This window comes from Bombus affinis, chromosome 2 (genome assembly GCF_024516045.1).
Source record: "Bombus affinis isolate iyBomAffi1 chromosome 2, iyBomAffi1.2, whole genome shotgun sequence".
NCBI lineage: Eukaryota > Metazoa > Arthropoda > Insecta > Hymenoptera > Apidae > Bombus > Bombus affinis.
In genome coordinates this window covers 12,145,111-12,170,642 of record NC_066345.1, presented here as the reverse complement: position 1 = coordinate 12,170,642, position 25,532 = coordinate 12,145,111, and the positions used below count along the sequence as shown (strand labels likewise).

The 25,532-nt window shown below is 46.9% G+C and overlaps 1 protein-coding gene across 11 annotated transcripts in view; it reads right to left on the bottom strand.

Annotated features, from left to right (window-relative positions):
• The window catches only part of LOC126924785 (uncharacterized protein CG43867), a 98,663-nt gene that overhangs the window by 12,991 nt on the left and 60,140 nt on the right, over positions 1-25,532 (bottom strand). For 8 of the 11 annotated variants that reach the window (XM_050739622.1, XM_050739623.1, XM_050739640.1 and 5 more), the window contains one exon: positions 2,630-2,692. In XM_050739622.1, the coding sequence (XP_050595579.1) occupies positions 2,630-2,692 (63 nt within the window). Of the gene's footprint in view, positions 1-743; positions 1,046-2,629; positions 2,693-23,045; positions 23,375-25,532 lie in introns of those variants that run through there. The other 3 variants (XM_050739678.1, XM_050739687.1, XM_050739703.1) reach the window with 3 other exon arrangements.

The window sequence follows — 25,532 nt, the reverse complement described above, 5'->3', positions numbered from 1 at the left end:
ACATCGAAACAAGTCCGGCGCCACGGCTGCTTTGAAATATTTAAAGGGGAACTGTACGCGGGGAGTAAGAAAGCAACGACTGCGCGTAAGTACCTTTATTTTGTTTGCTTGCGCGGCAGCTCACGGGAAACGTGGATTACTCATGAATTGGCTGCACGCCAATTCTATACGCGACACGTCCCGTCAAAGCGGGTCGTTAAGTCGACCCGCGTCCGCTAAGACGCTCTTCGTCTCTCGTTTCTTTCCTCGCGACGCTTCGTGTCCACGCACTCGTAGATCTGCTTGGATTCAATCTTGATCGAACACACTGATAAACATGCATCTATACTGAGCACCAAGACACTTGTCTGGACATTGTCCTTACAACGGTCACGATCAAGAACATTTCTTGAACACTACTGATGAATATAATATAAATCGCTGCTCGCCTAAAATGCTACCACGAATCCCCTTTCTTGAGAGAAACAGAGTTCGTTAAGAATTCTCCGTGATCCGTAAGATAGTTAAACATGGTGTCAACATCGAAGGGAGCAAGTCGAACTACAAACTACGCACGATCTTCTCGAACCGAACAAGACCAAAGAATCAAGAAGAACAACTGCGAAGAATGGCTTCGACAACCATGACCTCGAAGCTATGAAACTCGATTAAACGTCAAAATCAATAGGTATAAGGAAAAACTGGACGAGATGTTTGAATTTAAAAGACAGTGTGTGTGGTGACTGGTGTCAAAGGGTTTTTACCTTTCATCGGTGTCACCTGCCGGTCTCCATAATTTTCAAGAACGCGCTGGTTCGTCGACGCCGCTGTCCCGACCGATTCTCCCCGTCACGATCGAGGGGTGCACCAAGGATCGAGGGCAAGAACGATCGCGGAAGATCTACCGCCGGCACCGGCACCGGATGCACGTGGTTCACGAACGCCCGACTTTTTGGCCGAATTTCGAGGTCATAACAAAACGACGGTCTTGCCGGCCGGTCGTACGGCCATATTGTCGCTCTTCTCTCTCTTTCTCTCTCTTTGCTCTTCTTGCCTCTCGCGCTCTCCTCGTTCGTCCATCAGCGGTTCCAGCTGGTCGTCTTTCTCCCGTTCTCGTGGTCCCCGTCTTTCTCGCCAGCCAAACGCAAAAATCAATGCGACGTAACATGCGCTCTGACACCCGGATCCTCCGGTGTACCGACCGAACTTTTACTCCCGAATTCTCTTTACTTCCAGGGTAAAGTAAACTTTTCGGTTCAATGTCGTTGCTTTGCAAATTATACGATTTCCTTTTTTGGTAGATCTTTGAAGAACAGAATTTAGAGATTAATTCGAAGGCTGCTGTCTATGTTTCGTAAATAACGTTCCGAATCGATCCACGTCTTCTTTCTTTGGTATCAAAAGGGAATTAATGTCGATTAAAGAAAACAGAGCAAACGAATCGGTGAGCTGGTATTCCAAAGGATCGATTTATCGGAACATCGAATGCAAAGTTGTAAAGTTCCGAATTGCGATTGCCCACGGTTGGTATAAAGTCAGGGCCGGATGGTTTATGAAAATTTGAGTATCCGTCGGTAAATACCAGGCAACCGGGTTGCAAGGTCGGGGGAAAAAATCGATGCGAAACTCGGTAGAGACGATAGTCGGTTGGTTTCCTGGTGCACCCTCGAACAGTTGGTTATCTAGTCGGTAACGCAGTATCGATATTTTCACGTGCAACTCCGCCGTTTGATCGCTCACGTTGCGAAGCGTGATAAAACTAAGTAACAGTTAACCGCTTTTACGATATTTAAATATTCACTTAACAAGTGCTTTGTCGGTGAGGGGAGACTATTCGATGTTCCTATCTACGCTGGTAGATGGAAGATCAGACACTTGGAACATCCGTCCATTAAGATACGACTCCATTCCGCGTATGTTCGGCTTCACAACTTATGCACGAACTTCTAATTAACCTGGTTCACTGAATTTAATGTTTCACGGCCCGATTAAAAGTCAGGATCTCCGGCAGAAACTCAGGGACAAGGTTCTGAAAAGGTCAAAGGGCGTGCATAGCTGCAACGCAACGCTCTCTTAAGCCGCTCTATCGATTACACAAAATTATCTATAAATCTTATTGTATAATTTCTCCATTTCGTTGAACGATCGAAAGAAAAAGCGACGCTCTAATTTCAGCCTCTAAAATATGATTTTTAGATAAGCTACTAAGGCTATACCGGAGAGTAAATTATAACGGAACACTCGGTATATAAAATACTGGCCTGATGGAGGCGAGTCATTAAAGCGGACGGTAGGACTTGCTAGGAACGTCGTTACCACTCGCTAAATTAATTATTTATCCTTGGTGTCTTCGGGCCAGTTGGTCGAGCATTAACCAACGACACTGGCGTTCCGTTAATAGCAGAGCTACAGCGCAATCATTTACACCGAATCGATTGGACGTTCGTGAGCTACGATGCCGTGAGACGAAACCGATTTACCAGCAGCGTTTCGATTTCTCTCAACGGCCTGAATCGATGTTTACGACCTGAAGGAAACGTTAACGAGCCGAGAATCGAAAGGATGATCGGTGTTCTTGAGCGAAAAGCGCAGAGGAGGAGAAATCTCTTCGAGATGACGAAACGATCGCGACTGGAAAATTTATTCTCACCTTGTCCTCCGCCTCGTCGGCTCGGCCCTCCGCTTCCAACACCCGCTGCTCGAGCTCCGAGAGCTGCAATAGAGAAAAGAAAATCAGTTAGTATTTCTAGATTCTACACCGGAACGAAACGGCGCTACTTTGGTATTTGAGAAATTAAGTTTACTAATGATTCATTACCATCGTTGTTTGCAAAATATATTTTTAAATAATTCTTTTCCACAGGGAATTTATTTAGACAGCAGAGAAAACGACGATCCAACACGTTCAGAGCCATCCTACGAAACGAGTCGTCGGGACACCGATAAAGCTACTCTGGAGCGCGTATTGTCCGCAAACAATGAACGCTTCGTGTCCATCGAGGCGAATGTTGGGTCTCGAGGAGCATGGACGCGTCTACCGTGTCGAGGAAAAAATGAAATATTCATAATCTGGCGTCAGCAGGCACGAGGAATCAAGAAGCAGTTCGCTGGTAAGCCGAAAGGAAAGAGGGGCCGCGATATCTCGCGTCATCTAATTTTCCTTCCAGCGGGAAAACTTCCATCAAACTTGGTTAAGTCCATAGCTCGACGCGTGGATGCCTGTCTGACGAGAGTTTAATGGATACCACGGACTCAAGCGGTGCCACAAAACTTGCTTGATCCGTCAAAGATTGATACGCGCCGCTCCTCCACCGACACGGACATATTTCTACATTTTCGCCCCGAGAATTGATTTCCCGCGAAAGATTTTTCAGCTCGATGCGAGATCTCAAAATTCTTGAATTTTTTCGTTCAAATACAAATACTTGAATTTGAACGTTTACGCCTAAATTGAAACTGCGAATGAGACAATAAATTCTACTCTATTCTACTATATTCTGTGTCTATCGTCACAATAAGGGATCACGACTGTGTTGGGCAGTATTTTTACTGTCGTATATCGACTCGTCTTCGGAGGAAGCTGGACGCCGGTGTCCCAGAAGACTCATGAGCGACGAAAAAACGTCGCGGCCGTCCGGTGCGCGAGCGGCGGCTATTTACGAAAATAATGGGTAATTCATTCGATACGCAGCCGTGATTTAAGTCTTCTTGGAATTAGCAGGGTGGCCCATTAAACCGGGCAGAGAATCAGACTCGCTCGTTGACTCTCTCTACCGTGGAACCGGCTAAAAAGTATTCCGTGGTTGACCCCTCGGGACAGTATGAATTGCTCTTAAAGCCGCGCCTCGACCCGTATATTAACCTCCGTTTTAATTAATCACCGAGTACCCGAGCACAGCGACGCCTGCGTTGTTTCGCCGCGCGTGCACCAGGCAAAACCTTCCGTATTCGCGCGTGTTATATCGTCGAAAATTCCGCGGCTCGCTCGGCCACTATCGCCACTTTTCCCCGCAGCACAATTTATTCCGCGGCAAAACTGTTTATACAATAAGGGCCTCGGCACCGATCAAATAACCGGAGCGTTTATCGCGTCGTTCCTCCTCTCGCTGTTAACGAGAGAACGATTCATCGTTGCTGGTAATTGACACGGTGAAACGTGCGAAACCATCTGCTGCGAGGGCTGCCGCGGCGTTGCAACATTGCGTTGGAACGCGGCGCATGCTTTAGCATCGCTGATATATACGGCCACGGAGCGTACAAGTGTTAACGACTAGTCGATGTATCATGGTTGATTGGTAAATAATAGAACGCAGATGCATTTATAGCGGCGCCGGAACGCAAGTCGTAGATTCGACGGGACGAGCCAGCAGCGAATAGCGACAAAAGGCAGGGGAGAGCAAATGGGAGTCCTCCAATTATTCCGAGCAACTTTGCCGCCGATAAGCAACGGCACTCGCGACCCAATCACCGTGATGAAAGGCAGCAGAGCGCTCGACGAAGCGGTTGGCGACGCAAACAACCGCAAACACGGGGATGGCGGAGCAGATAGCGAGGGCAAAGGGCGTCGAACGAGCGCACGAGACGTTCGATCCAGGGCTGGTCTACGTGCTGCAAGGGGCCGCGTGCGTGAGAATTCAGCCCTTCCTCGCGAAGACGGCTCGCTGGAAAGAAGCTGAACAGGCAGCCTACAGGAGGATCTCATCAGGAGGGTGCAGTTAGTAGCATCTGGCGTTGAGAGGGAGCGAAAAAAAGGGGGAAAGTCAAGAGGGAGGAAGTACGAAAGGAGGGAAGAGGAGAAGAAGATGAGAAGAAAAGTACGAGAGCAAGAAAAGAAGTACGGTATCGAGGCGAAGGTAGACAGAAACGTTCCTCGCAACGGGGTAGGCGCGGATTTCCTCTGGCGTTAAAGTCGCGGCTAGACTCGAGAAGAAAGAACGTCTGCGATGGAGGGTAAGGGCGGTACATTAGCCGCAAACGGGATACCAGGAGAATCTCTCAAACTGTCGTCAACGCTTAAGCTCTCCTTTTCTCCCGTTTTCTCTTCCCTTTCTCTCTTAGCTCGTTGTGCCCGCGATTCGGCAACGAACACGGCAATAAGGGCTTATGAAAATCGTGGCTCCTCGTCGTCGGGACTGCGCGTGTTCCGGTGATGTTTCGTCTTCTCCTAAGAAGAGAGAGAAAGAGGGAGAAGGACCCTTGCTTTCCTTCGTGAATACAGCCGACACCATGAATAGCAAACCGTTGAACGAAACTCGCTGTCAGGGCGGGCGTTCTCGTGAATCTTTTAGCGAACGACGAGGTGACTAGCGAAAGATCAAACGGTCTGTTAGATGGCAGGGCGCTACCGATGTTCCTTGGGAAGCTAACAGATTTCTCGCGAGCCTCGCGTTAAAGGAGAACGTTCAAAATTCTCGTGGATTTCGTTCGACTCGACCGACAACGGGAAGTTTTTCAAGTTTCGACGGAGAAACAGCTCCGTGGAGGAAAAGAGTGACGCCTTGCTGACGACGGTGCGAGGGTATGAGAAAGCAAGGTATATAACTCGCAATGCAAGAGTCGATCGTTATCGAGCCGTTACACGGCCACGAGAGGATGCATTCGTTATGGGAGCTCGTGCGTACTTCAGCTTTCGTTGAAAGCGAACAGGTGACGCGAACACAGGCAGCAGGAAAAGGGGTCGGGGAATTAAAGCGGGAAAAAAAGAAGTTGGCCCCGCGGCTAAATGAAAACGTCTGTGCGGTGGTATTCGACGTCGAGCGTGCCGTGGTATGGCTGGAATTCAAATCGAATCGATCTCGGGCAGTGGCTACGTCGAGTGAAGAGACAGAGAGGCGAACGCTCCGCGAATTGATCGTTCCTTATGAACCGCGATTTAACAAATTTATTCCGCTTTCTTCTCCTTTAACCTCGTTACACTTCGATAAACGGGTCCTGCAATATCTTCTAGGCTTTTCTAAAGTTTCGAAAACCTGCGATAGATCTTCGCGATAGATCGGCCTCCTAGCAGCGTCTGACATTTACGAATTACGGCTGGCTATGCTCGGCGAGCTACCGATTCGTCACGAAACAAAAACATTTATCCTCGCCCGAAAAGGAGCGACTTTTAATCAGCGAATCCAACGACAAAAGGTTAATCGCGTCTGTAAAGTTCACGATTCACATCCCCGGCCACGCGTGTGAGCCACGTTCCATCCCCAAGGAGAGCACGCCGAGGATGATCACGAAACAGGTTGACGATGATTACGCTCGTTCACTGCACGAAGAGGCGACGCAAAAACCGCAGCGCGTCGAACGAACACGAGTAACCAGAAAAGCCACGCAACAGAGAAAAGTGGGCCAAACAGAGAGAAGAAGGCCAGCGGATTCGTTAGGGTTTAAGCAGTCGAAAAGGGGTTGGTTGGGGTAAGAAAGGGCGAGCGAGCAGAAGAACGCGAGAGCAGTCGGCCGAAACGATAACTCTCACCCCGCGGCGTTTTCTGAGAAGGGTGGAAAACGGTCGGAGAAGGGCACGAGGTTGGGATTGGTTCGTTAATGTTATCGGTGGGTCGCGTGATGCGAGACATAAAGCATCGTGCGCCTTCTTGAGTTTCGTTTCTCTTTGTGTCCCGACGAATTTATGGCGGGCCGATGGTGTCGCGTGAACGAAAAAGAACGCCGGTTGAAGGGAACCACGCTACACGCTCGCTACCGTGTTCGATTAATACCATTTCCCTTGGAAAAATCGTCACGCGACTCCACTCCCTCCGTCTTGCGAATGATACGTTTCTCGATAACGATACGCACCACGAATCGCGTTTCTTTCAACGTTTGACGAAGAATAGAAACCGATTCCTTTCGCGTTTGATCGGGCAAGTTTTTCTACGATATACGATATACGAATGGGACGTCATTGCAATCCACCGTAGATAGAATTTTTCTATCGTTTTTGACTTTTCTTTTCAAGCGTTAAAGTTTAAGCGTTACGCTTTATCTTTGTGCTACTCCGTATTGCTCTTTACATCTCGCGCTGTAAATTATATTCAACGGATCTCCTTAACGTTTCCCCTTCGGTTAAAGTCGCGAACACTGCGGAGCGGTAGGGCACGGTTCGCGAGAAAGGCAAACTCCAAGAACGCGTGCATTTTTTATGAACCGGTCCGGGCCGAGGTAGCGTGCAGGTCTTTACGGAAGCACATTAGCACTTCATGGGCTTCGCCGACCACCCTCGGAAAGAGCTTTCCTTGGGCCGAAATCCCACCGCCTACGGATCGCTCTCTCGTGCCTTGTATATTAATTATTTCGAGCGGAAAAGGGTACAACACGGTCGACGCTCCCTCGAGAGCGGAACGGCAAGAAAATTACGTGGCCGTAGCCGGCGACACATCGCACCGTTGACCTAGATTCGTCACGTTCGCCGCGTTATCAGTTTCCATATCGATTCTATTAATTAATAACGTCGATTCATGTACGCGACCGGATAGATTATTATTCACGAGAATCGACGAGCCTGCATTAATAAACGAACGACCGACGAGCAACCGGTTATCGAACATCGCCGCGTGATTTATTCTTTTACGAGGTAGATTGGGTTAGAGATAATTGGAAAGGAGGATGAGACGTAAGAAGACGCTTCTAGCACGAGAGACAGACGAGTGTTAATATTGCAGGGTGATCGGAACGGTCTTCTATATCACGAACCAGCGTCGCGGGTCTATCGAGTCTCTGCATTTCGTTGGATCTGCTCTTTGAAACGTCATTAACGAAGATGTAAAGCGCTTTGTCTTTGTTAAGGGGATTTCACAACAATCGTAAGAATAATCAACTACCGGTTCATCATCCTTAAACGTATGCTTTTCGAAAGACGTTGCGCCCAATTTACGCGATGCAATTTGTGCCGGATATTTCAGTTAGACTGACAGGTAGACGAGGTTCAAAGAAAAGCCGGGATTAGGGAAACAGGAGAGAAACTAGTTCCACGATGTTTCCCGGCTGGTGACCGAAAGAAGGAAATTGTCACTTTCGGCTATTTTGCTGCGCGCTGACTTGCCACCGGATGGACTTTCAAAGTTAAATCTAATTCAACTTCCAATTTCAACTTCCACAATTTTCCTTCAACAAGCAGGCAAGTTCTCGCGGTGTCAACGAACTGTACGCCAAGCAGCAGAAAATTACTTTAATCTTCCTCCTGGCTCGTTCTCCTTCAACTTTCCTCGGATACATCGATCTTCCGTGAAACGTTCCATCGACACGGAGTAAAAACGCGCATAGCAATGTCGTAAAATTTTTCGCGAAAAGGCTTGAAGAGAATGCCGCGCTCACACCTACCGAGTTCTTTGTTTCATCCGTCTTTTATCAAAGTTTCTAAAAAAAAGTGTCTTTGAGAGGGATACTACCTGTTGTACCCTGTTCCACCTCCGGCAAAATTTCTTTTCGCTCACTGTTCCCATTATTACGGTCATCATCGTCGAAATTATCGCGGTGAAACCTACTTACGGTTCACCCTCGGCCCTGACCACCTCCAGCCTCTTTGTATTAATTGTTTGTTTAAGAAGCGACAACCTGTAAGCGCCCGAGGGGCCGGATTAATTCTCTTCCACCGCTTCTTTCAAACTTTTCCTTCTCTTACCGTTTTCTGGAACACCTGTTCTTCCTTCCTGACTTCCTAACTTTATTCAAACATATTTATCCATCGTCTCTACCTCGCTCTATGACAGCGAGAGAGAGAAGAAGAGGGAGAGAGGAACGCGAAAATTAATCACGCGAGCTACACGCGTCCATAAAAATCCCGAAGAGCGAACGGGGATTGGAGATCGACGGAAAACGAAGCAAATTCCCGAGGATCGACCATTCCATGACGCATTACTTATTCAAAGCAGGTCACGCCGTTTGAATTTTTCCCAACTGAGAATCGTAAAAATAGGCCGTGAAAGATAAGGCGAGATTTCTCTTTCGGGCTTTCCGATTTCGCCACGGGAACGAGCGAAAGTTCTTTGCTATCCTCGTGAATATCCTTCGTCTCCTTAAGATTTCGTCGAGGTGTGGACGCGAAACAGGACGCGCGCGCGACACAGGCCTCGTTTCTACAAAAATCGATAACTCGATTTCCCGCACGGAGGATGATCATCGGCGGCGAGCCGCTCGCGAATTAATTTCCAACGATGAAAATTTCGTTAGCGGTTCCGCGTTATATTCGCGGTCGTCGGACAATGCCAGAGAGGACGGCCACGATCATATAATTCATCGCGTTCCTATTAGCGGCGCGGATCAATCAATTACATCAACCTAACGACCAGATCGCGATTAACAATCCGGTTGACCTTTTTCCGCTCGGCGAGTCGCAAAACGCGTGATTCCGAGCGCGCCACGTCGCCAGCCTGGCAAATTTGCCTCCACGGAATTTCCATCATCGTGATCTCTTCCAGGGAAACGTCATGTGTTATGCATTAATTTGGAACCGAGCGAACAGTCGCATCGAGATAGGCGGTTTATCGGATTAGAATTTGAAATCGGCTGGAGTTGTTCGCCTGGCGGGGACTGGGTTATTGCTATCGCTGGACTGTCCACGTTTAGACAAATTCAAATTTTTACGGATACAAGAAGTGGAACCTAAATACATAGAGATTTACCTTTTATATTTTGCATATTTCCGAGCATTACACGTGTCCCGTATATTTTTACCCGTTTAAATTTCCTCTATCTGTCTAGTTATCACCAATATCGAGTCTCTTATTTTATAAGGATAAAGTTAAAAAAAGGATAACGTTTGGCTTTATGCGAAAAGAAAATTTACTTAACCTGTTAACTGCGGAATTTACTTTCAAAAATCTCTTACGGGGTGCGTAGTTAAAATCGAGCAATGACGAGTATACACGTCGAATGCAGCGCAAATGCTCCTATCATAAATTTTATGAAAAAAGTATAACAAAAGGAGGATTACACTTTTATTCGATAAAAAATTAACAATTCGTTGTCGAAAAAGATATTGTTATTAAAAACTTAAAAATTGTCAAAAAATAATAAAATTCATAAACTAGAAAAATAAAAAAAATTTAAGAAATTCAGTTGATTCAGTGCGACTTTTACCAAACAAAGTAACCACACAAAGTAACGCGACTCCTTACGGGTTCCAGCAGACGGCACATTTTCGAAATAGATTTGCTTCCGATAGTATAGCTGGTATAATGTTATATAAGCTGGTATAAAACACAAAACAATTCGGGGAATAGCCGATATACGCACCAAAGGGAATAATCAAATAATTAAACTTTTGTTTATAAAATACACATTAGGTTTACTGGCAGTATAAATGAAACATATCAGTAAACGTAATTTGTATTACCTTTTACTAAAATTTTCACGTTTTTATAGCAAATGGCAATTGTTTATTTCGCACAATGAGTATACGCGTCAACCGCACCGAAATAAAGTTTTGGATTGACGTCGCGTATACACGTGGAACGCAGTCAACTGGTAAAGAGATAAAATCGTACGTAAGGTACCTTCGAAAGTAATAAACGTGAAATAATGTGCACGAGATCTTCTGAGAATTAATCCAGCTTCCATCCTGTTTGAGCATTAAACGTTTAGATAATTTTTTTAAGAAGAAAAGCTTTTATCGTTTTATCGCTTATGACGTTAAATCGGCGAGTGCCATCGAATTTCTCCGGGTAGTAAGTGGACAGGGGTTGACGCGTAAAAAAATGGATAGGAAAATAATTCCAGTGGGCGTCCGCAAGCGGAATTGCATTGGGAATTGGGCACGTAGGCAGTCGAGAGGCGGAAAACGAGCGAGGGCCGCAACTCGTGTGTCGACCCAGCCACAGTGCAATAACAATAACGACGATCGTACTAACAATCGTGAGGACGACGATGACGGCGTTACCGCGTCGATAATAAAGCCTCGTCCACGGGACAATCGAATCTCGAGTGGAGAAAGAGGTGGAGTAGGAGGGCGAGCAGGAAGAAGCGGTGAACGCGACGACGATTCGATGCGACACACGCGCGAATAGCTGTGATTTTGTCGCGCGGAACTCGCGGCTCGTTTCCCTCTTTCTCGATGATTCGAACGTTGGATTGCCAGGCAATCCGACTGGATGGTTTCCAGACTCCTTTTCGCACCTGAGAAGTTCTTGTAAAATTGAGGCAAATGCCTGGATTTTACCGCCGCGAGGGAACCCTGCGGCAAAAGGAGACTTGTTTCGTTATTGGAAATGATGCTCGTTGGATTTTGAATCGTACACTCCATTTTTTACATTGAAATTTGAAAATTTAAAGCTTTTCTCGACAAGTTATCGCGTAAACGACATTCAGCCATTCCCAATCACCAATATTTCACCAAACAGAACCAATTTCCCATTTCTACTGTCATTGGTTTTTAAACCTTGCAAACGCTACGCAGAAAAATGTAATTTCTCCCTTTTTACCCCCCCTGTTGTTAGCACAAACTGGTTACACGTACGTCGTTATTTTCGTTGCACAATATCCGGGGAATTTAATTTTCATACACGGTATTGAAAGCCTGTTCGACCGCCGCTTAATTTGCGTGACGATCAACTCGATTTTTCGCGACGAACCGCGACGAAAATCGCCCATGGAAAATGCATTATATTTGCTTTATTTATTGCCGGTCGTGCGGTTAGATCGATTTATTTTGCATATCGAAAAGCTAGCCATGGTTGACGAAGTGCGCGCATTTTGTTTGCCCATCGCTCGTACGAAGCGGCCTTTTACCAGCCTCGTGTACAACACGATCATGAATTTTTCAAGAACACGCATCACATTTTCTACGCACGGATATCGTTTGATCGAATTTTACAAACTTTCCCTTTGGTTTCTGCGCTGTTGCTGCTTCTACTATCCTTTGACTTTTTTTTTTTTTTCATTATTGGAATATTCGTTTCGGTGTATTAGCACTTTTTTTCTATCGCTATATCGCTGATACTTCCTTTTGGTCCATTTATTGAAAATTCTAGTACACGCGTGGTATATTTTAGTCGCGTTATAATCATATCGCATTGAAAAGATTACAATCTGTTAGGCAACTGTAAATGGCCGTATATTTAATTGGTACCGCAACTCTATGCTTTAATGTAGGGTCTCGCCATATCGTAGTGTCTGCTATACCTCCAGGGTAATTGCACGGATTGAAATATGCAGACTGTTCGTGCACGATGGTCACAGAACTTGGACGTATGCACAAATTCGCGCGACGGATCGACCGGCTGATAATTAAGTCTCTTGGGTGCGGAAGCAATCATGAATCCGGCCTTAAGTATCGTCTGCTGGAGATTCGTCGAGCCGGGTTACAGTCTGGGGAAACCATGGGAAAAGCTGAAGGATGGTAATTATCGAACTCGAGGAGACGAGAAACGAACGAACTTGTCTGCTAGCGATCGAATTGCTACAGACACAATTTTGTTGGTCTCGAATCATTTCTCTAACATATACGTTTTTGTTAAAACGCGCAGCAAAATAGTATGTGTAATGTACGATCGATAATTAAATTTGTCTGGCACCATCGGCCACGTTGATTGAACAGTCGGATCTTTCGATGTCCTCGATGATTGACACAGTTGGATCATGGTAGGCTGAATGTCGTAATTGGATCTCGCGAGTATAGCGGCGATAGTTGTCAGATCGGTCGACCACGGTCCCTAGATATCGGTTCTTGTCAACAGATGTCCTATCGGCTGGGTATTGTTAGCGAACTTGGGCAACAGAAATATCACCGATGTGTATATCTGTGTTCTGGTGAGGGAACTTGCAACCATCGTGTAGACACGCACGAACGTTGCTTCTCGATAGCATTGTTGACTCGATGATCGACCGCCGTTTACTTTGTATCTCGTGTGACGAATGATTCAGTGGTATTTCCTTAACCAATCATAATTTTGTTTGAAATCGTTTCAAGTTCGCTGGAACTTTATTGCGAAAGTTTTCGGAGAAGGATCCAATTAACGACTCGATGTTAAACAATAGTTTGGTGCATCAGGTGCTTTAACGCCGTCGTTGTAGGGCAAACGCGCCCAATTAATAAGGCAACGAACCACAGACTGGCCCCAATACCGTGCCATCCCTTGCCATATTATCTGCACACATTCGCTCTGCTTCGTTGTCTGTGCTTTCCCGCGCGACTACGACTCGGCTGGTCGCATTAAGCGTGGGTACACGAGTTGCCAAGTAGCTATCTGCATATTTACACGCGTTTCCCCGTGTACCGATAAAATCAGCCGCGCGCAACCTGCTCCGGAGGCAGCGGCAGCACTGCGGTGTCATAATCGTATTCCTTGAAATACCTGCGAGCATTTTGGAACCTCGTTACCGAGACGAAAGGTAAACACATGCCGGGAATCGAATCGAACTACCGCAGACCCTTATGGCTCTTTGAATCGTGCATCGATTAGGCTTGGTTTATAGTTGCCTCCTTTGAATACCGTTTTCTTTCTCCAACAATCGTCCTCTTCTTGTTTCGATTTGCGATTCGTGTTTGTTTCGTCAGAACGTTGTATATACGACTTCCTTCTTGATATATTAAATTTTCACCTATTTCGATGGAAACGAAATTATTCTTTCTTTTTTATTAGGCGAATAACGAGACACTTTTAATTAACGACGATTTAGTTATCGAAGTGATTCCATCGCAAATTCGACACTGGTCAACGGAAATCGGTTCACTAGCGATATCGATATCGGGAACATGCATGTACTCCAGAGGGAACGCGTGGCGCGGTATCATCCACGGTTATATACGCGTGCACTTAACGCTTGCAATTTTTAATTACGCTCTCCGGCAGAATTTGCCGGAGTGCTGCAAGTTTTACGATAATTTCGGGCTATAATTCGTTCTACAGCGCGATCCACCCCTGGTTAGGAATTTTATGTTAGTCCCCTTTGTCCCCTTCTTTTTTTTATACCATACAAACTAGCGGACAGTGTAGTCCGCGATCGCGGCAGTAATTAAACACGTCCGACGTAAAACCGCAAAAATTCGTGGAACGAGGACGTTGGAGAAGTAGAGGGACGTAGTCTATGAAGAAGCGAGTGTATGGGCGCGATATCGATGGTCCCCTTTCCGGTATCGTATTTAATTTTTCCTCCCGTAAGCCAATTAAAGTAAATACGCTTCTGGTTCTGTAGGTATTTGGTGGAGGATCGTAGGGTCGGCTTTTCGGTCACGCGTGAAATAAATGCGGGGTTGGAAAGCTAGCGAAAGTGGCTGTAATAAATCTTGGAAACGACAGAAAGCGGGAGAAAAAAAAAGGAAAGGAAAGGAAAGTAACGCGTAGAAAGGGGAACGTCTTCGCTCGGTTACCGCGGGATGACGATCGCGAACGTTCATTCGTTACCTTTTACTGCCTGCTAGTTAATGCGTTTCAACGGCAGAGATTCCTCCTCGATCGAGTTCCCAGTTACGAAATATTCGATGGAGATGACGGAGAGCGTGCCTCTCAGTTGATAAGCGACGCTATGTCACGATAACTGGAATGTGAAGCGGCCGTTTGTTGGAGAAATCGGCCGGGCATGTCAGTTCACGCGAATAATGCTCGTTTGTGCTCTCTTCCTTGTATATTCGTTCGGTCGTTTAATAGCCTTTTACATAAAGTACGAATTCGCGCGAGTCAGACATCCGAGAAGGTCAGGGGCCATTGACGAAGCAATCTTACGGGATCATTGGATAGCTGGCTGGTTTACACTCAGCCAGAATTTCAATGCTAATGCGTGGCTTCGCAGACCGTGCTTCCCTTTGACCGTGTTACTGGAACGAGTATCCATTTTCATAAAGCTGGCTGCATAATTCCTTTAACCAGGCAGCTTAATGGGTTCATTTTCTAGTAGAATATCGAGTTTCTTCGCTAAGCTATCTATCGTAAAATATGGATAAACGTTTTAGCATAAAGAGCCTTTGCCATTTTACTGTAACAGAGAAAAGAATTCGACAGCAAAGCCACGCGCGAATGCATGAAAGAAACGAATGGAGATGCGCGAGGGCGGTTTAAACGGTTATCGGTGTGAGAGGATGGTCATGCGAATCGTTCTCCATCGATGGGACGAGAAACGAACGAAGGATCTTCGCCCGGAGGTCGACAGGGTGGATGGAGAGGTTCGAGAGAAGAATCGTTCGGGGCGCGAGATAAAGAAACGAGGCACCCAGATGCGTCCCGCGTGTTTTATTGCCCGTTACGCGACCAGGCCACGATAGATGTCGATATGGTTTCTCGTGTGTTTCTTCCGGACCCCTGAAATTCAAGTGGGTTTGAGAGTTCGAATAAATTCTAGTCGTTCGCGCGATTTTTCCTTTCCCCTCGGTCGAAATTCGATTTGATTGAGCCTGGATGTTTCGCGTTGTCCGCGAGTCGAGATAATAGTTCGAGGGAGATGCTCATAGGCTCTTTTCTATAATATTCCACGGTTGATCTCGGAGAATGTGGTGAATGGCCGAAGAGAAAGCCGAGATGCAGAAGAGCAGTCGAAGCTGGAGAAGATTGTTAAATTCGAAGTAGAAGTGAATCTCGTGAATGGAGAATTCGACGGTCAATTATTTCAGTAACAAAATGAACTTGTGGGGGCGATCGTCCGCGATAATTTGAAATATTTGGTGCCGCGTGTTGCCAGCTGCAGACACGCCGGCTGTTCACCAATGCGGAAGGTGCGCGGCCACGGTTTCAAGGTCACCGGCACCTGTCCGTTCGGCCGCATACCGGCTGGTTAGCAACCTGCCCAGGCACTTTCTCCGTTTCCCCGGCTGATATTATGCCCGCACGCACGGTAGGCAACCGAGCGTGCTCGCCTCGTTATGCATTTTTCAATGAGGCGGGTGTCCGCCTCGAGCGAGCCGCCCTTGACTTCGTCCGTGGCCCCTAACCCTCTCCACCGAGCTTCCTCTTTTCTTTCCATCTCTTGCTTTTTTATACCCGCAGCGCGTTAATTCTCGAATAACTCGTCAAATATGCACTCGATTACCTTTCCGAGACAGGGTTTAACAGCATCGCGTGCGGTTTTTTCGCTCAGTCGACTGCTAATTTCATGTGTTTGTCGTGCGTCGCGGTAACAGAAGATGCAACAGACATTCCTCTCGTCTAGCAAATACTCGATGAGTATACTCGACGTATTACGAATTTCTACGTATCTTCGTACGTCTTTATGTATTTTATATACATTTTATTGGTTTGGCAACTAAGGAATGCGGATTTTGTCATTAGTTGGCATTGACAAAATCCGCATTTTCTTAGTTGCCAGCCCATACGACCCGCATTTTCTTAGTTGCCAGTCCATACGACCCGCATTTTCTTAGTTGCCAACCCAATAAAATTCGCATTTTCATGAACTTTGCCAAATGGATGATAAATTGGTTCCTAAACAGGTATCCCTCTCGTCTAGCAAATGGTCGACGAGTATACTCGACGTATTACGAATCTTTACGTATCTTCGTACGTCTTTATGTATTTTATATACATTTTATTGGTTCGGCAACTAAGGAAATGCGGATTTTGTCTCTCACGCCTACGTGGATATCGTAGAACAATGTGTCGATAGTTTAGAATAGCGCAGGTCCAAATTTCGAGTACCTGCAACGGTATATAGTAAATCCTGCACCACAATTTTCAGTGAAACTTCAATTCACTGCGATTAAGTGGTCCCAGACTGATTACAGAATGGAGTAAAAACAACCGAAGTCGGGGAACAGGTACGGTACAATACCAGTTTTCTCCTCCGCACAACCCTTATATTTTTTCCCTCGCATCGTGAATTTCGCCGGTGACCTCGTGCACGGGGGAGGGATTTCCTCGATGGAGACGGTCGAAAAACTGGAAAAACATGCCTTTCAACTTTGCCGTGTATCCCTGCAGGAATATCCGCGGATTCCAGGGGTGGGAACGGTCCAAGGGCTCCGAGGCTTTACCACCCTTCGCGTGGTCGCCTAAGCGGCTTTTTGCGGGACGAGCGGCTCTATTTCTCGCACGATTCGGAGAAATATGGGACCTTCGTTGACCATCGAGGGATCGAGGTGGCTTGTACTAATTGAACCTCCTATCTAAAAAGAAACGCCGTGAAGAGCGTGGCGCGAAAAACGCTCTTCGACGTTTAACGTTAGCGGATAAGCGACTAATTGGATAGTTGACGATGAAAGTGAAATTGCTTGGCAAATAGAATCAACGATGCCGTTAAATTGGAATTCACACGGAGCTTCGTTCGAACGAATTGCAGAGCTTTTTTAAAGTTCAAAGTGTGTCACTCTTAATGTACAACACTCGCACGAGTTTGGGGATTTGTTTAAACAGAGAATCGAATCAGAAGTTGCTCAAAGGATCGCCGCAAAGGACTGAGTAACTCTATCCAGTGTGCGTGCGAATGCAGCGGCAAGAAGCAGCAAGCAAGGAAACAGGTTAATCTGCGAAATTCGATTTCGAAATTTGCTCATCCACGGAAGCAGAGCGAAGATCGAGCTACGTTTGCGGTTTTCGTCCTCTGGCAGGATGTACATATATCACAGCTGGTATAATCGAGTCGGACGGTTCGTTCCGACGAGATTGAATTAGAAAGCGTGCCGCGTTCTCGGATGTTGTCGCTCCTCTTGACGGATTAAGATGGAACCGCGTTGGACACATAAAAATGGATGGACCGACGGAGGACAAGGTGGAAAGAACAGCTAAGGGGATCGGAGAGCATCGAAATAAGGGACAGGGATCTTCGATCTCGCTAAGTAACGAGCCTTATCGCTCCCACCGCGAGCAGAAGCTTCTGCGATCAATATTTGAATAAAGCGATTCGTCGGTAGAGAAATATTTGACGGCGAACCCCGAGCAAACAACGAGAAATCAAGACTCCGCTTTCCGGAAAGAGAGAAACAGAAAGAGAAAGAGAGAAAGTTCTTTTTTTCCATTTCGAGATCGCTTTTCCATTTCGTTAAAAGGCTGCAGAATATCGTTAGCAGGAATCGTTCCAAGTGTTTCGCCTTTGAACCGGCTATAATTGCTCGGTGCTCGTAAATTTCCGCGAAATGTACGCGCGAGGACAGCGTTAATGATTCTCGGATCGCATGGGTAATGTCGGGATAAGTCCTCTGGAAGGTACGTAGAAACGTAGAAGAGGCGGTACAGCCGTGAGAGGAGAAAGAAAAAGAAAAGTAGGATATTCAAGAGGCGAAAGAGAGGGGTATAAGCCACCCTACTCTATCTATTTCTATTTTCTGCTTCTCAGAGAAGTTATCGGGCCGGATGAGTCTGTGCTTAGAGGGGGCTGGAGAGTCGAGCTGGAAGAGCCGCCACGCCAGCCGCGCTCTTATTATATCGATGGCATCAAGCCGCCCTAGAAAAGCCCCTGATATATTCTCACGATTTTCCGACAAAGCGTTCTGCCGTTTCGCGCCAAAGTGCTCGCGAATAGTCTCATTTTTAACAAGGGATGCGAGGAGGGAGCTGTTGTTCGTCGCGAACGCTTCCCGGCCAGGGGTGCGCAACCACGATCGTACGCGAGAATTTTTCCCTCGATGCTTCCCTTCGGTTAAAGGATGCGTCGTGCCTGTAACTTTTATCTCCGGTAGGTTTTCCCAAAATTCGAGACAGCCTATTTTGAAGTTCCGTTAATATTCCTTGATTATTATACCTGCCGAGAGCGAATACCTAACCATATTGCAATTACCAACTTCCGAAGACTCCTGCTCGAGTTCTATTCGGAAAGCTATAAGTCAGGCGCCTAGAGATCTTCGAAGGATCTACGTGCCTCCGGTTGCGCGAGACAGCCTAGGAAACACGCTTCCTCAGACGAGGCGAGCGTGGAATCCGATTCCGGAGGGTGGTCTATTTACCGAAGAAGAAGGAGCGGAAGAAGCAAGACGGTTAGCCGGTGCACGAGCGATATTTGTTTCCGTCCTTCGACCGACTGATTCTCCAATTCGAGCTACACGATTCATTACGTTTGTCACCGCTCCTGTCTTATATCGTATTATACTTGGTCGTCGTTCACGGAACTTGACGGTTTGGTTCTCTCTCGTTAGTTGGCCATTTACTCGTTGTTGCTTGTCCATCCAAAAATTGAAATCGATCTCGAGCTAGCGGTTAACGAGTTACGCAAACGTTTTTCTTAATTTCCAGGTACGTCTATGCTTACGATGCCTGCACTCTCCGAGTTTTTCGCCCCAACTTCCATCAAATTATTGGCAAGACAAACTCTTGGAATTTTTGCCGAATTTCCTCGCAGCAACTTTCAGAAGATGGAAACTCGGCGATGAAGGGTTAAGATAATATTTTTATATAATAGAGGAGGGTGGAGTTGCGCACCTCTGCCTTCGTCGAGCGGAAGTTGGCGTTCACGAAGTCGCTGCCAACGCAATTTCAGCCAGCTGGACGTTTGCCGCGCTAAGCGATACGAGCAGCCATAGACAGAGAGAATTTTTCATCCGTTAAGACGCAACCCCCGGAGAAAGGGTCGATCCGGCGGTGCAACGACTACGGGCTATACGGAAGCTTTATCATCGTCGTCGTTGTCACCCGTCGTTTCGAGCTTTTCCGCGTAGCTTACCAACTGTTAGCCATAAACCGGAAAAACGATGACACGGAACGTTTTAAATTCAAACGCAAAGTGACTGTCCCAGTATTAGAACCAAGTAGTTGCTCCCATTTCCATCCGCATTCAAGCGGATGAGAAATAGCTGTACGTGTTGCGGGTTTACAGAGACTCTTCTATGCATATAGAATATTTTTTATGAATACGAATCGATAGAACGAAGTCTCGATAACCGATTCTAATTTCCCCCGAAACTTTTTGCATTATATCGGCAGCGACCTTCTTCCGTGACCTCGGCTCCAGCGAATTTCCTCCTCGAAGCGAATTTCCTATCCAGAGAGGAGTTTTCGAAGAGCATCCCAGCCAGATCCGGATCGTTGGAAATTAATCTGGTCGCTCGGGAAATCCGGCATATATTCTTAACCGCGCGCGAATCTCGAATCGCTTCTCGATCCGTTATCCATTTACGAATCTTCGCTCGGCTTCGATATCGGGCCAAAGAAAACGCTAATTGCGCGACTAATTGCGAAGACGCTGAACAGCAGACTGTATCTGCCGTGACAAAGGTAACTGCACGGTAACGAAGAGACAATTAACTGCTCCATTCTCGCGGACAAATGGTCCCGCATTACCGGTGTCCCCTTTACACGCCTAAACACAGCAACAGAGGCTGGTGCGCGGATGCAGAGGAAGGTGGTCGCGTTATTTAAGCGTTATTTTACGCGACCAAGCTTTGCCTATGCAAATCCACGTCGGCGGATTATGTATTCCATGCATAAATTATAAATACGACATAGGTACATGGCAGCGGCGCAAAATTTTTACTCTCCTCCGCTTTGTCGAACGTCCTTGCGTCTCGTTTCGACGTTGCGTTCTCTTTATGAATGCCAAAGATCTTCCCTTCAGCAACTAGAGAAACCTTCCTGTTCCATCGAACGAAGATCTTCAAGGAATGATCCTCGTTATGGAAAATTTATTCGCGATTCTGTGTAGTGTGTGATTTGTACGGTTTGTAAATCGTTTCAAGATTGCAAATAAAAGTATCACGTTCGTACAAACTGGCAACAGCTTGTAACGTTTTGTAAACAGGCTTGGACGCCATCGTTGGCCGATCAAAGTTCAAAAAATCGCGTTAACACGGTCGTATTTTACGCACGAATGTGACGTTAATGGATCTCTTTGAACCTTGTTTAATCTTTCTCTGGGTGGGGAAAAAAGCAAAAAAGGAGGAAACGCGTCGCGGGGATGGTTAATTCGTTCTTTTTAGCGTCAATTACTCGGTCGCCGACGATTTTTCCCGCGCACTCCAATGAATTGCACGCGCGTCGAAGTAATGAAAAATAAAGGGGCGAAGTCGCAGCCTTAACAAACGCCAATTAAAATGAAAATAGCCACGACGTAGCAGCGAACCTCGCGGAACAAACCGGCTCAGGTCGAGGAGAGGGCGGTTTATAATTTCGCCGTGCTTTTCCGCGGCCATCGGGCATGAATGTTTCATGAGCTCCGCTGAAAACGTTCAAATCAGAAACAGCTGCCGCCGAGGAAAAGATCAACCGTGTCGTGACCCGTGAAACGTCCAGGTGAAAAATGTGCCTGTAACCGTAAGAGAAAAGAAGAGGCAGAACCGTCCAAAAATTTGTAAAATATCCTGTCTTCGAATTTCGTCGTATTTTACACGACTCGAACAAGACGAAGATTCGAAGATCGAGCACCGATGGCCGACGAGGAAATCTACCAAAACGGAGAAGAGGGGAGGGAGGGAGGGAGGGAAAGAAAGTGGAGAAAGAAAAAGTCAGCGAAAGAGATTGAATCTATCGTGCAGAAGCGAATAAAGCTTTGCCGTTCGGCAGACGTTCTATCTTTCCGGAATCTGTCGCGCGGCAGCTTTGCCCGATCATTGGGAGCTTTTGCTTTTTTCCCTCCTCTTCCCTTCCTAACTCGACTAAAAGCAGAAAAATGCAGAACGCGCGGAGACAGCTGGTGGCGAGCGAAAAAAGGCAGCTAATACGCTGGCACGAACGCTCACGTGAAAATCAGCGCGACCGTTTGACGTGGAAAATCGTCAAAGGGGAACGACAACTTTCCCCTGTGCTACATTAAAGCTACATTACTGCAGCTACGCGAACCGAGCTTTTTCCTCCTCTGCCGGTCTCGTTCACTCCAGGCTCTCTTGTTCTCTATCGCATCGAGCAAAGCCAAAGCTAGAGAGGAGAGCCGGAGAGGAGAGCCCGCCGTGTGAAACGCGTCGGAGAGAGAAGCGTTCGTCCGGCGGACTTACTAGAGAGAAGTCGGGTAAAAAGGAAAGAAAGGAGAACGCAACTCGTTTAAAGAGACTTCTTTCTTCGTGGTAAAGGCGGCCACTGCGCTTCGTCATCGATATATCCGTATTCTCCGGCTCGATCTAAGATTGTCTGCTGACCGAAGATTGAAAATTCAAGAAGATTGAAGTTGATTAAAGATTATCTACGGCAATGTGGGGGATGTCTTAATACATCGGATAACATCGCAGGTAGTTTCTACGCTCTAAGAACAGACCGAACTTTGTTTTCTTAGCATACATTCGTGATTTATGACTACTCCAATATCAATATTAGCGTTCGTCAGATTCTACACGAAGTTAGTTATTATATTAGCGAAATGGGTATAACCCTGTCGGAGCTCGCGTTTTGCTTTCGAAATCCACCTGTCCATGGCTGTCGTACGTCAAAACATCAGGTTACAACGGATGACCGTGCAGCGAGACGATTTAGCTAAACGGGAGAAAGTTGGTGGCGTTCTCGGAGCCACCGGCTCGCTTCCTGAATCAATAATTCCTAAAGGGTACTTCCTCGTTTTCGTTCCATCGGATCCCGCTTATTTGTCCACACCCACTCGACCCAGAGAAAAAGAGAGAGAGAGAGAGAGCACGAGAAGAGCGACACCCGTCTGTTTGCTCCCCTTTTGCCACCGGCAAAGAAAGAAAGAAAACGAGACAGGAGGGCGTATCGTTTTCACCGACATTCGGTCGACGCTGTTCTTTTCGACCGCGAGGGGTGAAATTATGGCGGGTCGCGTGGAAAAAACGCGACACGAGAGTCCTCGATAGTCCTCGATGGGCGAGGGGACTTTCTGCTGAATTGACCATTAGCGCGGTTATTAGGAGGGCCAAGGGGGGTCCGCGCACATGCATGTATATGTATTATATACATATATGTACGTGAGGAGGAGGAAGGCTTTAGAATCGTTAAAGCGCTTACGCTAGAAAGGCTGGCTCTCTTTCTCTCGCTCTCCGGCACACATGCGTGCAGGATAGTCGCTAAGTGGTCCATTCAGCGCTGCCTAACGGAATACATTACAGGAAGTAGCAGTTAAAAAACCTTTTCCCCCGGCAACCCCCACTGCCTGTGCGTCTTTGGACCCACGGGACGTAGAGTAATTCTTGCTCGTTAAGCCGAGTTATTATATCTTCCTAATCTGTATTACGATGGCACGCGTTTGGGCGGATACAGAGGTACGTTCGAGCACGAACAGAGAAACGGCGGTCAACGTAAACTGGGGGAAAACCTGGTGTTACATAGAGTCGAAAGTTGTTGGAAAGTTGTTACCTTGCGGAGCATCTCCTCGAGCGACTCCATGTCCAGGGCGGAGTTGTTGTTCTCCGTACGTACGGGTTGAACCATTTGTCACAGTTTGTCGTCGCAGTTGGCCGCTTTCTGATCGCACTGTTCACTCGCGCGTCACTAGTTCCTTTGGAGGAAACTCACTCTTGACCATCGACGTCCGACGCGAAGCAGAAACGAGCGGAACACGGAATATCGAAACCACGCCTCGTATCGAGCACGATCCAAACACGATTTCTATCGTTTGCTATTCAATGCCATTCGACGATCCATCTCCGATGATTTCTACTCGACGATCGAGAGAATCTCCTAACCTGGAGAAGATAACGACCGCCGCTAGGAATTCTAGAAAGCTTTCGAGAAGCCAGAAGAACAAAAGAATCGAACCGTGGTTCGCTAGAACTAATTCCTTTTACCACAAAGGAGCATTACATCTACCGTTCAAGGGGACCGTAATTTCTACTTAAAGTTTCCATCGTGCTTCCGATCTTGGAAGCTCGTCAAGAACCCCTTCGAGTCTTTAAAATGCTTCAACGACCGCTTTGAGCGTTCAAAAATTGTTCGTAACAGCCGAACGAACGAGACCGAGAAACTGGGAGAAGGATTGGTAAAAAGGAGGGAAGGAAAGAGGCGGGAAGAAGACGGTTTCAGGCGGTCTCCTATTTTAACCGGCATATAAATTACGAACGGTGAGTCGACCGAAGGAGACCGAAAAAGAGAAAGAGAGGGAAAGAAATCGTTCTTGTCTTTTTGGTGGTGCTTTCGAGCTTTTCGTCGTGGAAACATAGCAAAACAATGAGAGAAAAACTGGCCATGGGGGCAAACGACGAGCATCGCGAGAGCATCGCGCGACGACGTACGCGTCGAGGGTGTTGGCGCGCACGAATCGACTATTTTCGGGCGGAGGATATTTTTAAGCCCCGTTTGGAGCACGAACGACCGATTTCCAAGGAGAAAGAAGCTCGTTTCCCGCCCCCGTGCCTCACGTCGAATAAACCAAGAGGGGGACACGCAGTCGACGACCGTCACGGCCGATCGAGAAAGAAAACGCATCGGATGTGTGCCGTCTTCTTTGCCTCTTTGTATCGTCTTCTTCGTCTCTACTGGCCGGGAAACATCGCTCGCACCCAACTAATTAAGCCTGGCCATTGAAAAACGCGCCACAGAATTTTCTTGCCGTCTGTTTTTCGTCCGAATCTCCGCGAGTTAGGTTATTTTACCTCGTCGTGATTTCCTTCGAGTTACCGCGATTCTCTAACTATGTTTATTATCGCAAGAAACGTATCGATTCGTTCGTCGGAGCAACGAATGGGGAATTCTAATCTAACAATCTGACCACTATACGCGTATACTTGCTCCTTCGTACTACTACTACGCGCGTTTGATGAGGACTATTAGAAACTCTTTTCCACAATTTCGCAATTTTTAGCTGACGTTGCACGTTCGAGCGGCTACTAGACACGTAAACTACACGCTGACTCGAATCCGCAGCGAACGATCTTAAGAGCAACGTGTGATCTTAGTGACAATTTTATTGGCTCTACCTGGCAGATTAAAAGCGAGTCAGCGATCGAGAGACGTTAACCGCTTCTCGCTTGGAAATTCAAGCAAGGCGCGTTACCAACTCCGAGGAGACGAAACGCGAATCGAAAGGCAGTTATTTGGTCGTATTATCCGGCACGTTGGCTCTTCCCTACAGTTATACGAGTTTCAGGTAGTTTCGGGATTTTTACAGCAACGGATATCGCTTGGACAGGAGGGTGTTACGGCCTATCGGTAAAACGGCGTGCCTTGTCGCGTTTTCTCGAGAAGCACCACTAAAAAAAAAAAAGAAAAGAAAAAAAAGTTTCGTCGTAAAGCCGATTTAATAAAACTGCCACAACCTGACTCGCGTCACGGCCCCTTATTAATTCTCTCGAGTGGACGACCGACGAGCATTCGTTCGATTCTTCGGGCAACCGTGATACGAAGGTTTCGTTAATTACCACGGGAACGCGTCAACGAAGATGCCTTCGCCGGTTAATTTCCCGCGAGAGACGGTACCGCGACACGATCGATTCAATTTTTCAGAACGATAAGTCCGACCGGAACGGAAATCACTCGGATGATTCATTCGCCTTGATGTTCCATTTGCTCGACGACTTTTAATCATTTCGCACGAATGACAACAATTTACGATTGGAAAAGAAATTCTTGGCGGTTGGATGCCGCGTTCCCAGTGTTCGATGTTTGAGCAGCGCTCGTTAATTCGCGGACAGGCCCGAAGTACGGGTCAAAGCGGAGTTGCTCCTAGGGGCATTTAATTACCAAACACGCTAGCTCGACAGGGTGCTCCGCAAACACGTAAATACGCGGCTGTTCGTCGAGCTTTCGTTTATTTTCGAATGGAGACCGACGGGTTAATGTATTCCGCTACCTCCGCTAAGGGTGGAAATTTCGCGATGCGCCGCGAAACTGCTTCCTTTTGCTTCC